This window comes from Anolis carolinensis, unplaced genomic scaffold (assembly GCF_035594765.1).
Source record: "Anolis carolinensis isolate JA03-04 unplaced genomic scaffold, rAnoCar3.1.pri scaffold_9, whole genome shotgun sequence".
Classification (NCBI taxonomy): Eukaryota; Metazoa; Chordata; class Lepidosauria; order Squamata; family Dactyloidae; genus Anolis; species Anolis carolinensis.
Genome location: NW_026943820.1, coordinates 17,302,761 through 17,319,747, shown reverse-complemented (window position 1 = coordinate 17,319,747; position 16,987 = coordinate 17,302,761). Strand labels below are relative to the sequence as shown.

At 42.9% G+C, this 16,987-nt stretch overlaps 1 protein-coding gene across 1 annotated transcript; it reads right to left on the bottom strand.

Annotated features, from left to right (window-relative positions):
- Window positions 1–649: 649 nt before the first annotated feature.
- LOC134293613 (uncharacterized) lies at window positions 650–6,287 on the bottom strand. Its single transcript, XM_062961715.1, has 2 exons — window positions 4,237–6,287; window positions 650–1,021 (listed from the first exon to the last, which is right to left on the bottom strand). Exons 1-2 carry the CDS (start codon window positions 5,863–5,865, stop codon window positions 914–916), a joined length of 1,737 nt encoding a protein of 578 aa, XP_062817785.1. The 5' UTR covers window positions 5,866–6,287; the 3' UTR covers window positions 650–913.
- Between the last annotated feature and the right edge of the window lie 10,700 nt (window positions 6,288–16,987).

Here is a 16,987-nt window from a genome sequence, read left to right as displayed (position 1 = left end):
TAATACAATAAAAAATAATTAAAAACACTAAAAAATTAATACAATAAAATACTATAACAAAATAACTAAAAATAATACAACAAAATAATAAAATATAATAAATAAAAAAGATAAGTTACAATAAAATTAATTAAAAAAATACAAATAACGTCAAATAAAAATTCCACAACAACTTTTAACCAATAGCACCACCACTTTGCCACAGCAACGTGTGGCCGGGCACAGCTAGTTATTTCTATAATTGTATTTTTACTTTGCTTAATAATGTGTTATTATGTTTGTAATGTAATGTTTGTGTTGTTTTTATGATTGGAAACCGCCCTGAGTCCCATCCGGGAGATAGGGCGGTATATAAATAAAGTTATTATTATTATTATTATTATTATTATTATTATTATTATTATTATTATTATTATTAAGTGGTTCGTTGTGCCTTTAATTCAGGGGTATTCATCTGTCTCCCTCCAGATGTTTTTGCAGTGAACTCCCATAATCCTTCATGATGGAGCTCTTCTAGCTAGATGCTATACGTCCTAAAATCTTAGTAAAAGGTAAAGGTAAAGGTTTCCCCTGACGTTAAGTCCAGTCGTGACTGACTATGTGTCAGGCTTACTTCAAAGGACCAGTCTGAACGCAGATCCAAGACAGCTGCTCTCAAACTCAATCTTTATTGAAGAATACATGACTTTGGAAAAGTCGAGAATGACCTAATGTTTACATACATCTAATTTTATCACTTCTGATGCAACGTAATATCACACGCAAATATCATCATCAAACCCCACCTTCTGGATCACATTTCCACCAAGGTTTCTATCCCCCCCACACTACAGCAATTATAATTGTTTATACTTTCACCCCTGAGTTCCCAGGCTCATTTTATCTTCTCCCGCCAGGTGCTCGCATGTTTATGTTATGAAGTCAGATTCAGGGCTTGGAAATTCAGCCCTGGGATCTGGCTGCATGACATGGCGCCCCCGTTTTCTTCGTCCTCCTCTTCGGTTCTTCTTTCACCATAGTCCTGAAACAAATCAAACAATAACTCTATGGGTCCATTTTGTCTAAAGTCCCCATATATTTTTTCAGCAAGCTGCGATGGAAGACTGGGTGTATTTTCCCTAAACTTTTTGGCAATGCCAATTGGAAAGTCACTTCATTGATAACCCCCTGTATTCTGAATGGTCCAATATATTTGGGGCCCAGTTTTCTTGAAGGTAACCCCAATTTGATGTTTTGGGTACTTAACCACACTAGATCTCCTTTATCTAATTTATCGCCTTCTACCCTCTTTCTGTCTGCGAACGTTTTATACTTTTTGTGTGCTTCTTTTAACGATGCAGTCACTTGATTCCAACATTCCATCATTTGCGTTTTCCATTTCCCTGCCTCTGTTCCTTCATTTTCTGTCCACCTCGGCAATTGGGGTAAAGGTTGTATTTCATACCCGTAAACTACTTCAAAGGGGGTTTTGTTTGTTGCTGAATGTATAGTTGAATTAAAGGCTATTTCCGCAAACGCCAACCACCTAGACCAGTCATTTTGTCTCATGTTAGAGTACATTCGAAGGAACTGCCCAAGCGTTTGCTGAGTACGTTCTACCGCCCCGTTTGTCATGGGGTGAAAAGCAGAACTTAAACTCCTTTCTGCTCCTAGCATTTCCAAGAATTTTTCCCAAAATTTTGCTGTGAATTGTACTCCTCTGTCACTGACTACTCTACTTGGACATCCATGTAATTTGTAAATATGGTTTATGTACAATTCAGCTAGTTTCTCAGCCGATGGTAGCTTTGTCAGTGCTATAAAGTGGGCCTGTTTAGAAAACAGGTCTAATACTGTCCAAATATAACGATGTCCTTTGCTGACTGGCAGTTCTCCCACAAAGTCCATAGCTACACATTCCCAAGGCCTGGTAGGTTCCGCTACTGTCTGTAACAATCCCATAGGCTTCCCTCCTCCCGATTTATTTCTGGCACAATCATCACATTGGACAACATGATTCTTTATGTCCTTCCTCATTCCTGGCCACCAACAATGTTTTGCTATTGCCTTTGTTGTTTTGGTAATTCCTGTATGACCAGCGCTCTGGTTGTTGTGAAAACGATGCAGAATCTTAATCCTTAATATTGCTGGGATATACAGTTTCTTGTTTACAAACCAAAATCCCCCCTTCTGGTCCCCCTTTTCTGCGTTGGACGCGATCCATTGATCTCCTTTATAAGACTGTTTTAGTTCATTTCCCCAGTTATCTTCCCCGCCGAGTTCGACAAAAGCCGTGTCCTCCTTTTGGGTTTGTGCTCTTGTCCTGACAGCTAAGCCCCATTGTTTGTCAGAGAATATTGTCCCCTCCTTTGCTGTGGTTAGGCCTTCGTGTTGAGGCATGCGTGAAAGAGCATCTGCCAAGACATTCTGTTTTCCTTGAAAAAACTTTAATTGGAAATCGAATCTGCTGAAGTATTGCGCCCATCTGATTTGTTTGGGGGACAATTTTCTAGGAGACTTTAAATACTGGAGATTCTTATGGTCAGACCAAATTTCGAATGGGATTCCGCTTCCTTCGAGGAAGTGTCGCCAGCATTCTAAGGCTTTTAATATGGCTAATGCCTCTTTTTCCCATATTGGCCAACTTTTTTCAGTTTCGCTGAACTTCCGTGACAAATATCCACAGGGTTTTAAGTTCCCATTTTGATCCTTTTGCAATAGCACTGCCCCGTACGCACAGTCTGAGGCATCGCAATGGATTATGAAAGGGCTCCTGATATCAGGGTGTTTTAAGATGGGTCCTTCAGTGAAGCATTCTTTTAAGGTCTCGAATGCCTTTTGGCATTCTGGCGTCCAACTCAGTTTGGCGCCGGGAGCTTTCACTTTTGCTGTCTCCCCTTTCCCTTTTGTTTTTAAAAGTTCTGTAAGGGGTGCGGTTATTTGTGCAAAGCCTTTTATGAAGGGTCTGTAAAAATTTGCAAACCCCAGAAATGATTGTAATTGCCTCCTTGTTTTAGGCACTCCCCATTCTTTCACATCTGCTACTTTAGCTGGATCCATAGCTAACCCTTCTGGAGACATCCGATATCCCAGAAAGTCAATTTGAGTTTTATTAAATTCACATTTGGACAGTTTTGCGTACAGCTTTGCTTCTCTTAGTCTCTGCAAAACTTCCCGGACCAATTTTACGTGCTTTTCCTTATCTTCAGAAATGATCAAGATATCATCAAGGAATATGAACACCCCTCTGTACAATAACGGGTGTAGTATTTCATTTATAAGCTGCATAAAGCAGCCGCTTCCATTTTTTAACCCGAAAGGCAAAATTTCGTATTCAAAATGGCCGAATGCGCAGGAAAATGCGGTTTTCCAAGTATCCTCCGGTTTGATCCTTAATTTATGATACGCTTCAATTAAATCCAGTTTAGTAAATATGCTCCCTTTCTTCAATACGGTAATTAAATCCTTGACTAAGGGCATAGGGTATTTATTGTCCTTGGTAATTGCGTTTAAATTTCGATAATCAATGCACAATCTTAGGGAATTGTCTTTCTTTCTCCTAAATAACACTGGAGCCCCGAGAGGAGAATTAGATGGCTTAATGAAGCCTCGAGCCAGGTTTTTATCAATGTATTTTCTCAATTCCTCCTTCTCTTGCACAGACATGGGATACACTTTTGGTTTTGGTAAGTCTGCTCCTGGGGTTATTTCAATCCCTACTTCTATATTTCTTTTGGGAGGCAATTTACTGGCCTCTTTCTGATTGAAAACATCCGCAAAGTCTCTGTATTCAGGTGGCAATAGCTGTGGGTCTATTTCCCCTGCTTCGTCTTCCTCGTCCTCCTCTTCTGCAATTTTGCTTATCTCCCATTGCATCTGCTGTTCTTTAAATGCTAAGCTTTTTCCTCTCCAATCTACTTCAGGATTTGCTTGTTCGAGCCATGGTATCCCCAATATTACATGGTATGTGGCAATAGGGGCTATCACAAAGGATATTCTTCCTCCCCATTTGCCTATTTTGCATGGAACTCCCCGTAATTCCTTTGTAGATACTTCCCCAGCAGCGACTGATCCATCTAGCTGCGAAAATGCAATTGGGGAGTCAAGTGCCATCTGCTGGCATTTCAGCGCTCCTGCTAATTCTGGGGTTATAATGTTCCTAGAACACCCGCAGTCTACAAACGCCTTGCAGGTGGCCCGATTTTCTAGCCCCGAGAGGCAAATTGGTACTACTATCATGCGTTTGTCCCGACTCACCAATCTTTCCGAAGATTCTGGGGCCTGCACCTCCTCCTCCGCGCGCCTCCCGGTTGCTGGCTTGGGTTTTGGGGCTTTTGGCGGCTCCCCCTTCCGGGCCCAGCATTCCGCTGCTCGGTGGCCCGTTTTCCCACATACAAAGCATCCCGGTTTAGGTTTGTTGTCGTCTCCTCTGGAGGGAATCCCCGGCCTCCCTCCGGGTCTTTCTTGCTTCCTCGTTTCTCCTCGACCTCTCGCCACCGGTCTTTGCTGGCCGCTGCTGCTCCTGAAGCGCTTTACTTGGGCCAGGGTAGATTCGACGCGCCCCGCTAGTTGAATCCATCCCTGGAGCGTCTCGGGGTCGTCTCTGTGCGCTGCCCAGCTGAAAATCTCGGGGCGTAGTCCCTCTTTAAATAGTTCCACTTTGGTTACTTCAGACCACTCCGGTACCCTTTCCGCGAGGTGGAGGAATTCCTCTGCGTACTCGGGCACCGTTTTGTCCCTCTGTTTTATTCCTTTCAGCTGGTCTCGAGCCCTCAATTGCTCTAGCCGGTCTCTGAACCGGTTCTCCAGTGCGGCGAGGAAGCGGGGCACTGACCTCAGGCATGGGTCGCGTCTGGCATGCAATTGCACATACCAGCTGGCCGCTCCTCGCTTTAGTGTGTTGCCGATGGCTCGAACCCTGCTTGCTTCGGAGGGAAATGTGTGTGCGTTGTCTTCCATGTATCCTCTGATGCTAATTAGAAAAAAGTTCAGTTCATCTGATTCCCCTCCGTATTCCAGCTTGAGATCTTCCCTTCTAGGCATCCATTCTGCAGCCCTTTGATGTTGTCTGGGCGGCATGGGGAAGGGTTGCATCAGGTTTCCTCGGGCGGCTCCTTGGAACACGCCGCGCCCCACTCCGGTGGTCATCCTGCGCGGCTCCTGGAAGTCTGCCGCCGCTGTCGGCTCTTCCGCCCATCCGCATACTGGCCTAGCTGTAGCCCCCTCATCTCGCCTTTCCTCGTCGTACGGCACATCCTCCTCCTCTTCCTGGACCCCCCGCTCCTCTCCGCCTTCGTCTGCGAATCCACTGGACCCGATCCCTGGCCCCAGTGGCCTTTCCACCCCGACGCCCATTCGGGGGGTTGGGAGCTCTGTTGGAGACGGCGGCCTCAGGGTCCCCAGGGCTCGCTGACGCTCCACTTCTCGCGCCATGCTGTCCCGGAACTGCAGCTCCTGCCAGTATTCCTCATCTCCCTCGTCCCTTGCCGCCACGGGGCTCTGCGTTGACGCCCGCTGGCCCCTCTGGCTCCAATCTCCTTCTTTGCTTGGTTCTCTCTCGGCGCCATATCGGCTGGCCTCCTTCTGGAGATTCTCTTCCAATAATGGCACCAATCTCCCCACGGTTTCCGACAGCCTGGATAAATTAGTTTCCAGGATGGATAACCGCAGGGCCACGGTCTCCGGCATACTTCCTCCAGATCCCCAACTGGTTTCTGCAGCCGCAGAGACGCCTCTTCCGAGCCTGGGAATTCTCTGGGTCACGCCGTTCGGCTTGGGGTACCCCGTAGAGGAAGCTATGGCTTGCAGCGTCTCTTCTCTCTTCGGCCGGGCCCCTTGCAAAGGCCTCTCTGCCTCATTTGGGCTTTGATCTTCTTCCTCGCTCATTATCACTTCACTGCGAATTCCGCAGGAGGGTGAGAAATGGGATTCTCGACTTTAATGTCAGGCTTACTTCAAAGGACCAGTCTGAACGCAGATCCAAGACAGCTGCTCTCAAACTCAATCTTTATTGAAGAATACATGACTTTGGAAAAGTCGAGAATGACCTAATGTTTACATACATCTAATTTTATCACTTCTGATGCAACGTAATATCACACGCAAATATCATCATCAAACCCCACCTTCTGGATCACATTTCCACCAAGGTTTCTATCCCCCCCACACTACAGCAATTATAATTGTTTATACTTTCACCCCTGAGTTCCCAGGCTCATTTTATCTTCTCCCGCCAGGTGCTCGCATGTTTATGTTATGAAGTCAGATTCAGGGCTTGGAAATTCAGCCCTGGGATCTGGCTGCATGACAACTATGGATGTTGGTGCTCATCTCCATTTCTAAGCCGAAGAGCCAGCGTTGTCCATAGACACCTCCAAGGTCATGTGGCCGGCATGACCGCATGGAGCACTGTTACCTTCCCGCCGGAGCGGCCCCTATTGATCTACTCACATTTGCATGTTTTCGAACTGCTAGGTTGGCAGGAATCTTATCAGCCATAAATATCTGCCTTGGGTTTACCTGACTAAATCCCACAGTTGCTAAGCTATATACACAGAGGTCAGAAATGTTTAACTTTAAATGGGTTTGTTTTAGGGCAGGGGTCATTTTAGGGGTCAGGTCTTAGTCTTGGGGTTTGAGAGTAGGCTTAACTGTATATACAGGCCGCCATAATCTTTGTTGTCCATAAATTCTAACATTGCATCTTTTCTTTTCAGTTGTTACTGGGCCTAAAACTATTATTGCTGACTTATAACTTGCTGCTTCTATATAAATTCTTATAAAAGAATGTGCTGCAGTGACAGAGGACCTCTTGTACTACTCATTTTTTCTTACACCAAGTAATGAAGACAGATGTTTGGTTTGGTAGAAAAAGGAAAACTGCTGACATTTTCCATTTGCCATTATCTTTCCAACATCCATCCATAATTAACTCAGATGTGTAAAGCTCTTTGTTGAAAATTAATGTAGCTCTTTCAAGGATCTCTCCTTCTTTAAGACAGGAAAAGCTTTAAGTGCCCTTTCCTTTCTGACTATGAATCCATCATATCAGTGGCTCCCAACTGATGGCTCTCCAGCTGTTTGAGAATTCAATTCCAGAAACCCCATCAGCATGACCCATGGACAAGGATTCTGGGTGTTCCTGTCTGAGATATTTGCAGTATAAAAATTGAGAAGCATTTCAATATACATGGGGTTAAATTGTGTTAAATTGGTTTACCCCACATTAAAGACTGGAAATCCTTGAACATCATCTGGACATCTAGGAACAATGTCTGATGCACTTTGGGGTAAAGGGCTGGTGGGGTGGGGCGCTCAATTGGGAGCCCATCTACACTGACATTATTGTGCAGATTGAACTGGATTACATGGCAGCATAGACCCATCACACTATTTAACAAAATCTGAAAAAAATATGTTCCTGGTTTGGAAGTGTTATTTCCTGTTTAATTGTGCAGTTCTTACTTCGAAAGGAGTTGCTCTGCTGCAGTAACTTCATTTTTGTGGCTGCCACAAACTACAGTAGAGTCTCACTTATCCAACATAAACGAGCCAGCAGAATGTTGGATAAGCGAATATGTTGGATAATAAGGAGGGATTAAGGAAAAGCCTATTAAACATCAAATTAGGTTATGATTTTACAAATTAAGCAGCAAAACATCATGTTATATAACAAATTTGACAGAAAAAGTAGTTCAATATGCAGTATTACTATGGAGTAATTACTGTATTTACGAATTTAGCACCAAAATATCACGATGTATTGAAAACATTGACTACAAAAATGCGTTGGATAATCCAGAACGTTGGATAAGCAAGTGTTGGATAAGTGAGACTCTACTGTATGTTGAATTGGTTGAAACTTAATTATGAGACATTCATTGGAAAACTAGAGCAAAAGGTGCTGCAGGATGTCCCTCCAATAAAACAAAGTTTTTGCAGTTAAACCTTTTCCATGTTGTTATGATAGAACCAATTAGGAAATGATATTTATAAACCAGGAACAGAAATCATGTTACATAGTAGGCTTGTGCAATCCCGGTAATCTTGACCCGTTTAGTGTCCTGGCTTTCGGTGCGGGCCCCGATCCATTTTTTGGGAGCCTCCTGAAATTGGGAAGGCAGATATCTGTTTTTGCTCTGGGGTGCCAAAAGATCAAGGCCCGGTGGCGAACTGTGAGCTGCTGAACTTGCAGACTGAAAGGTCCCAGGTTCAAACCCTGGGAGTGGAGTAAGCGCAGGCTGTTAGCTTCAGCTTCTGCCAACCTAGCAGTTCGAAAACATGCAAATGTGAGTAGATCAATAGGTACCACTCCAGCAGGAAGGTAATGGTGCTCCATGCAGTCATGCCGGCCACATGACCTTGGAGATGTCTATGGACAACGCCAGCTCTTTGGCCTAGAAATGGAGATGAGCACCAACCCCCAGAGTCGGTCACGACTGGACTTAATGTCAGGGGAAACCTTTACCTTTTATGCTTGTTACAGCAGAATGTCACCAAAATACTTTGCAGGCATTAAATCCTGATTGATCTCTGGTGCTAATCAAGGCTAGGCCTGGTTTGTACTCAGATGGGAAACCACCAATGAATTCTGGATGTTGTAGGCGCTATTCAGAAGAAGACAATGGTAAACTATCTACAAGGGTTTGTGGGTCTAAAATGTCTAATTTTCTAACTGTGCAGGACTAAGAAAAAGCATGAGGAGGTTTTGAAAATATCCATGACAATTAGACATTATGCAAAAAACTATCTGAGAAATGTCAGCTCTTCAGCACTGTCTCACATTTTATTAATTAATATCTTAACAACTTAATCCTGGAATTAAGTTAATGCTACAGTTCCAACCTAAGTCATTTACTTTTATAATTCCAACTTAAGCCAATCACTTTAGTTAACAAAGGTTGCCCCATTTCATTAGAAGATGTCCAATATTTGACAATTTAATTGATTTAATTAGTTAATTCCTATGTCAGTGGTACAGTAGACGAGCTTGTTGAAGATGGTTTGAGTTATACATGAAGAGCTTTGAATATCATAAAATTGCACTGGAAGACCTAGCAATGCCCATAGAACTACAGAGTTCCCTCACTTATCGCTGGGGTTAGGTTCTAGGACCACCCGCAATAAGTGAAAATCCGCAAAGTAGGGACACTATATTTATTTTAATATTTATACATTATTTTAGTAGTTATACACTATTTTAAGTCTTTAGCAACCAATCGTGTGTTGATAAATTGCCTCCTTCTCCTCCCGTTGCTGCTTGGGCTCATTTTCTCTCCCTTTGGCTTCTCCTTCCTCCCTTCTTTAGGCTGTAAATTGTAATTTTTTATGATTTATAATAGTTATTTAGAGTTTATTGAGAAACCGCAAAACAACAAATCTGCAAAAAGTGAACCGTGAAGTAGTGAGAGAACACTGTATTCTCTTTAGGAGTATATCTACACCATAGAGTTAAAGTACTTTGGCAACACTTTAACTGCCACAATACTATGGAATAATGGTGGTTGAAGCTCCAGCATTCTTGGTCTCCTCTGACCAAACTACAACTCCCAGGATTCCATAGCATTGAGCCATGGCAGATAAAGTGGTGTCAAACTGTATTAAATCTACAATGTAAACGCAGTCTAGGCCTCCAATGCAATTTGATGGTCAGCTTCCACCAGATGCTATACCAGATGTTGACCACAGGATTGCACTGGAGCTCCTCTGGGCATCACTAGGTTCTCCAATACAATTCTGTGATATGTTTCAGCCTGAAACCTTAGGTTAGAAAAATAGGGATCCAGTTTATATGTGAAAATTGTTTTACACAATGGATCCTGGAACAGATTCCTCCTGTACAATGCAGGCCAATGAGTAGTAAACTTAGAGCTTTCAAGGCAAGTGTGCTGGGATATTTTTATTGCAGGGATTATCAAAGGCTTTACCACCTCACTGTTCAGAATGCTATGTTCATTTTGATTTAGCTGCAATCCTCACAGCAGTGATAAGTTTTCTCTCCAACTGCAATATATTAGATATCCTTACAATTCGAAGTATTTAGGAGTGGCTAAGCCTCGAAGGAGGAGCCCCGGTGGCGAAGTGTGTTAAAGCGCTGAGCTGCTGAACTTGCAGACCGAAAGGTCCCAGGTTCAAATCCTGGGAGCAGAGCGAGCGCCCGCTGTTAGCTCCAGCTTCTGCCAACCTAGCAGTTCGAAAACATGCAAATGTGAGTAATAATAATAATAATAATAATAATAATAATAATAATAATAATAACTTTATTTTTATACCCCGCCCCATCTCCCCGAAGGGACTCAGGGCGGCTTACATGGGGCCTAGCCCGATAAAACAATCAATATCAATAACACGACTATAAAACAATTATACCAGTAAAACATCAATAGCAATAAAACAATAGTTAAAATCAGCAAGAAGCATACAAAAAACATACAATATTAAAACAGGAGTCTAATTCATAAAATCCAGAACAGAATGTGCCGGTAGAAATGGACAATAAAGTGCAAAATAGCATTGGCAACATCTCAGAAAAGGGGGCTATTATAAAATGGGCAGATGGATCAGTCCAACATCTAATTAGGTGTCATTAGGAGTAGATCAATAGGTACCACTCCAGCGGGAAGGTAACGTCGCTCCATGCAGTCATGCCGGCCACATGACCTTGGACCTTGGAGGTGTCTACGGACAATGCCGGCTCTTTGGCTTAGAAATGGAGATGAGCACCAACCCCCAGAGTCAGACATGACTGGACTTAACGTCAGGGGAAACCTTTACCTTTACTTTAAGTCTCGAAGGATCGGTGAAGAGCCAATAGTTTTGCAAAAGGCCTGCTTGTGATAGAGCTGATAACTGCTATACCAAGTCAGTGAACTTTCTCTGATATTAGGAAATGATTGTGAGCACCAGTAGTTCAAAATCTCCCTCTTGATGTACATTTACCCTGAGACTTGGCAATGCTCTCAATGGCCTCCTTAAGGTCTTAGCAAAACACGAATGCACCCTCCTCCTAATATACACACATTATTACAAAAGGTTTAGCTGTATCTGATTCTAAACATATTTACTTCCCCGCTCCTTACCGTCTCCCTCCTACTTTCTGAATCAGTAGGGAGATCAAAGAGTATGCTGGGGGCTTTTAGCTCTAAAACATCCCTTTCAAGTCCTAATACACGAGGAGGTTTAGATGGAGAGCTTTTACGTGGAGGAAATATGCAGTTAGAGCGAGAGGGAGATTGAGAATGGTTTGATAGCACTGCACCCACCAAATGCTTAAATGTGCCTGACTGGTTTTTATGGGAGGCCATAAATTAGTCTTTCTTTTTACCTTTTCTGACGGGTGGGAAAGAGCTCTTGCCTGACTGGTGGCCGTCACAGTGCTACCAAACAGGTGAGGCTCCCGGCTTCAAAGCCACGACTGGTAAGAAAAACAAGATGTCTTTGCCGGTTGTAAATTTAACTCTTCCCTGATTAGTCTGGGCCAATTAGGACACCCCTGGGGTTCAGGCCGGGGCCGGAGGACAAGCCTGAAAGCCTGATTAGCCAAGGTCTCTTGATACTTGTTCCTGGTAGTAAATGCTGGCACATATAGTATTGATTTTCATTTAGATATCTTAATGTTTCCAGACAATGCGAGCAGATGTGAGCTGAACTCAGATCTACGAGAGTGCCGGGCTCGCGATCGGCCAGCATTTTTCTTGCCATTTTGTTTCATTTTTCCCCTAAACTTAACTGATTTGGAATCGGGAGATATAAATGAAAAATGCAGAGTTAGCCTATCAATCATGGCATGTACAAACATTGCTACTGCCCTTTCCCCAACATCCTATTACCACCGGGTAGTTGGCTAGTCAAACAGGAATAAAAATTACACTGCAAACATCATAAGTTAGGCTTGATTTGTTGAGCAAGAGGCCTGACAATTCGGCAAGAGTTATATACCTCAGCCTCGCTGAAAATCAGCCTTGTTATGGCTCTGGTACGTCTATAAAGATTGTTCATTTCATATAAAACAGCTACCTGCACTGAAGGGCTTGAAAGGAAGAATGATGCTGGTTATAAATATAGAGGAAAATCTATTTGTCTGCCCTCTTCGTGCTGTTAGCGAGTCCTACGCGGCAGCCCTTCCGCGGTTCCTAGGCAGCAGGGGGAGTGATTCCTGGGGTACCTTTCCTTTTTCATCTCCTGGCCCTGGAATGAAGCACATCATCCCTCTTTGTCACCGAAGATAAAGCAATGAAGTGTGACCGGTGCCACCACGCCGCTCTCTGCCCACCAGGAGCATGTTAATGATCGTGGAAAAAGGTTGCCCGTTGGCAGGGCTAGTCCCACGCTTAATGTCATTGCAGATGAACAGAAATGATTGTTTATATAGTTACAACAACAACAACTCTTTATTGATTAGTCAATTTTGACCAAATCAAAACATATGAAACTTACAAAACGTACACACTTACCCACACATACAGTAAAACCATGTATAGATACAAAGCATCCCGGCCTACAAGCCTATCAACCCACTCCTAGGTAATTGTGCAAATACAGAGTACTTGTTTATATAGAGACACTGAGGTTTTAGGAGTTGGGTAGCAATACCAGTCAGAGATCCCAATTTCTGCAGAAATGGTTAAAGGCACTCATTTATACGAGGCATGGGAAACCGTCATTCCCCCACCTTAGATCATTTTAGTGACAATAAAGCAGGGATCCCCAAACTTTTTAAACAGGGGTCCCTCAGACCGTTGGAGGGCCAGACTATAGGTTTTTTTTTTTAAATGAACAAATTCCTATGCACAGTGCATATATCTTATTTTGAAGTAAAAAAACAAAACGGGAACAAATACAGCCTCAATGTTAATAATAATCATAATAAAAATAATAGAGGGTTGGAAGAGACTCCTTGGGCCATTTAGTCCAACCCCGTTATGCCTTTGTGCACCATAAGCACAAGCAAAGCACCCCTGACAGATGGCCACCCAGCCTCAATGTTGTTAATAATAATAATAATAATAATAATAATAATAATAATAATAATAATACATCACACAGTCCTAAATGCTTTGGAAGTGTTCAATTTGTGACACCTCCAAGGTCATGTGGCCGGCATGACTGCATGGAGCACCGTTACCTTCCCGCTGGAGTGGTACCTATTAATCTACTCACATTGGCATGTTTTCGAACTGCTAGGTTGGCAGGAGCTGGGGCTAACAGCAGACGCTCACTCCTCTCCCGGGATTTGAACCTGGGACCTTTTGGTCCGCAAGTTCAGCAGCTCAGTGCTTTAACACACTGTGCCACCAGGGGCCCTTTGCGTGTGTGTGTGTGTGTGTGTGTGTGTGTGTATTTATATATGTATATATGTGTGTGTGTGTGTGTGTGTGTGTGTGCGCGCGTGTGTATATATATATATATATTGTTGGCTGTGCAATGGATTTGTTAGAGGGTGCAATCCTATTCCTATTTTCTAACTGTTATTATTACCATATATATAAAATGGTAATAATAACATATAATAATAACCATATATATAAAATGGTAATAATAACAGTTATAGGAGTAGGATTGCACCAGAAATGAAGGACATTGAAGTAAAATGCCTGCTTATGCTTAATGTTGACAGCCATGCACCTGACAATCAGTCAGGATTGGATGATGTGTTCCTTCTGGAGACTGGTGTCCCCTGTTTGGAGAGCAAAACCATTATGATTTGTAATGGGAACTTCAAAGCTACTTTCCAAGGTGTTGAATCCTTTCACCAAAGTAGCTTCAGCACCTTGGAGAGCACCTTCAAATTTTGCACAAAAATCTGCAGTGAATTCAGTGAAATTGATGTCATCAGCGGACACTGTGCATTCTTAACTGCTATTGTTGTGTGTGGAGAAACTAGCACGTTGCCAACCACATTCCAGCCTATTTGCTTAACCTTCGGCATTGCTGCATATTTTGATTTCCTAAGTAACTCTTTCTAGAAAATGATTGCCCATTTTGTCCTTAGGGAAAATATTGAGGATGCATTTCTGCCTCACATTTTAGCTGCTCATTTATTGCAAGGCTGGATGAATTCCAGGATGGTAGGAACTTTCATTTTAATATTAGGATCCTAAGAATATGTACTTGGAACCTGGTCGAAAGCAAACATTAGCAGGATGCTGATGTATGCATAGGTACCAATGTAACATTCATTGAAAGCCTTGGTAGTAAAATGAAAGCCTGGATTTTATCTGGAAAGTCAATAATTTGGCCTGTGCATGTTGCATCATATATGTACAATTTAGGATTCCACCTGGATGTGAGAGATTTTGAGTTGGTGCAGGTAGGCAAGAAGGGTGTGAGCTCACTTTCCCCTCACCAGATCTCTGTGAACATTGGGATTCAAAGGTGAGTAAGTCTGTTATATAGATTTTGAAGGAAAATCCATCGATAGATGCTTCCCAGTCCCGAGGACGTGGATCTCAGTGGGTTTCAAAAAAACCCTCTATGCACTATAAAGAACTGTCTCCCTTTTATCAGCCAGGATATTTTAAATCTTCCTCTATCAGTCATTTCAAGTACAAGATGATGATCACAGCTTTCTCCTCCACCCCCTGAGACTGACAGTCATGTAATCTCTGTGATACTCTTTAAGCTTCTGCTGAATTAGAGAATGGGATTCCCAGAGGGACGTCTGAAAGCAACGGTAGCACATCAGCTATTGCAGCCGGCGCTTCATATTATATCAATTTGGAAGTAAAAACACTAATAAAACCCAAGATAAAGGTAATTACCAATCATTTTGATATGCAGATCACGATGTCACACATCCAGAGAAATCCCAACAGTCCTTTTCTTACCAAATTCTTGATTTTTTTCCACCACCTAATTGTTAAATCAATGATCTCACTTTGATTCTGTCTTCATCCCCCACAAAGTTTTACTCCTTTCGATGGTATATTTATTATTTTATTTACAGTATTTATATTCCGCCCTTCTCACCCCGAAGGGGACTCAGGGCGGATCACATCACACATATAAGGCAAACATTCAATGCCTTAACATAGAACGAAGACAGAGACAAACGCAGGCTCCGAGCTGGCCTCGAACTCATGACCTCTTGGTCAGAGTGATTTGTTGCAGCTGGCTGCTCACCAGCCTGCACCACAGCCCGGGCCTGTATAGTGTTCCAACTGCCATTGCTGCGGCCTCTGAGGGAGAGGAGAGCATCTACTGGACTTAATCCTGTCCTACAATGCTGCTGCTTTTCCTTCATTTGTTGTACCTTATTTAGACTGTAAGTCTGAGGGGAGGACATTATCATCTCAATAAACTAGACAAGATAGCCAATAGTATGGGTAGGAGTGATGCCTTGGCAGCAAGAAGCCCCATGACATGCTGGGGCAGCTATATTGAAGGAGTGCTATTTGAATAATGTCTAGTGCTACCAATGAAGTTACATCAGAAACACTGCAGATTAAGAAGATATGTGTGTCTTAAATAATATGTTAACATGCATGGTACCCTGTTTCCCCTAAAATAAGACATCCCCAGAAAATAAGACCTAGTAGAGGTTTTGCTGAATTGCTAAATATAAGGCCTCTCCCAAAAGTAAGACCTAGCAAAGTTTTTGTTTGGAAGCATGCCCAACGAACAGAACACCAGAGATGCAGGATCGGTAAATGTACGTACCAGAGTGTTGTACATGGAAATAATGGTAGTAACAAGAAATTCTTGATAGGATTCACAGTTTGTCTGGTTATGCTGGTTTGTGATGACAACTACTGTACAGTATATAATAAATGTTCATTTTTTTGTTCAACAATAAATGTGAATTCTTCTTCATGGAAAAATAAGACATCCCCTGAAAAAAAGATCTAGAGCATCTTTGGGAGCAAAAATTAATATAAGACACTGTCTTATTTTCGGGGAAACACAGTAAACATAAAATAGCTTGATTGATAAACGTGTGTGAGTTATGGACTTTAAGTAACTCCCAAGGTTTCCAAACACTCAAAAATGGAAAATTTGTGCCTTCAGAGACCCTGCGAGGCATGACATGGTACTGAAAGGTTATTCATCTGGTGTTTCCGTTGACTTCAATAACAAAATGGGCTCTGCCTATCTCCATGATTGCATCTCCCCCCTATGAACCGGCGCAGGCCTTAAGATCTGCTGGGGAGGCCTTCCTCTCGCTCCCACCATTGTCCCAAGCACGGCTGGTGGGGACAAGAGAGCAGGCGTTCCCGATGGTGGCCCCCCAGCTCTGGAACGCCCTCCCCAAAGAGATCAGGCAAGCCCACACATTGCCCTCTTTCCCCAAGGAACTGAAAACCTGGTGGTTCTGGGAGGTCTTTGAGCAAGATTAGTTGGCTGTTCAACATGCTGACCTTGCTCCCTACACTATCTACCCCGAGTCCTATGATAGACTGAAATAAAAGTTTACCCTATTTTTTTAATTGATTATGTCTACCTCGCAGCCCTGATTACTGTACTGGGCTCCTTCATGGTTTTGTGTGTGTGTGTGTGTGTGTGTGTGTGTGTGTCAGGAGCAACTTGAGTTGCTTCTGGAGTGAGAGAATTGGCCGTCTGCAAGGACGTTGCCCAGGGGACGCCCAGATGTTTTGATGTTTTTACCATCCTTGTGGGAGGCTTCTCTCATGTCCCCACATGGAGCTGGAGCTGATAGAGGGAGCTCATCCGCACTCTCCCCAGGTGGGATTCGAACCTGGCAGCTTTCAGGTCAGCAACCCAACCTTCAAGTCACTTAGTCCACTACGCCATCTGGGGGCTCCTCCTTCATGTTCATTGGTACTGTAACTGTGTTCATTTTAGATTGAACTGTTTTTACTGTTGTTTTATGATATTGTTTTTATTATGTTTGTTCATTTCGTTGTATGTTGTTTTGATAACTTCACTTCACTTCACTTTATTTCTTAGTCACTCTCCACCAGAGTGCTCCGAGCGACTTACAATTTAAAATATCATTCCACAATATAAAAACATTCATCATAAAAACATTCAACATAAAAACATTCAACCT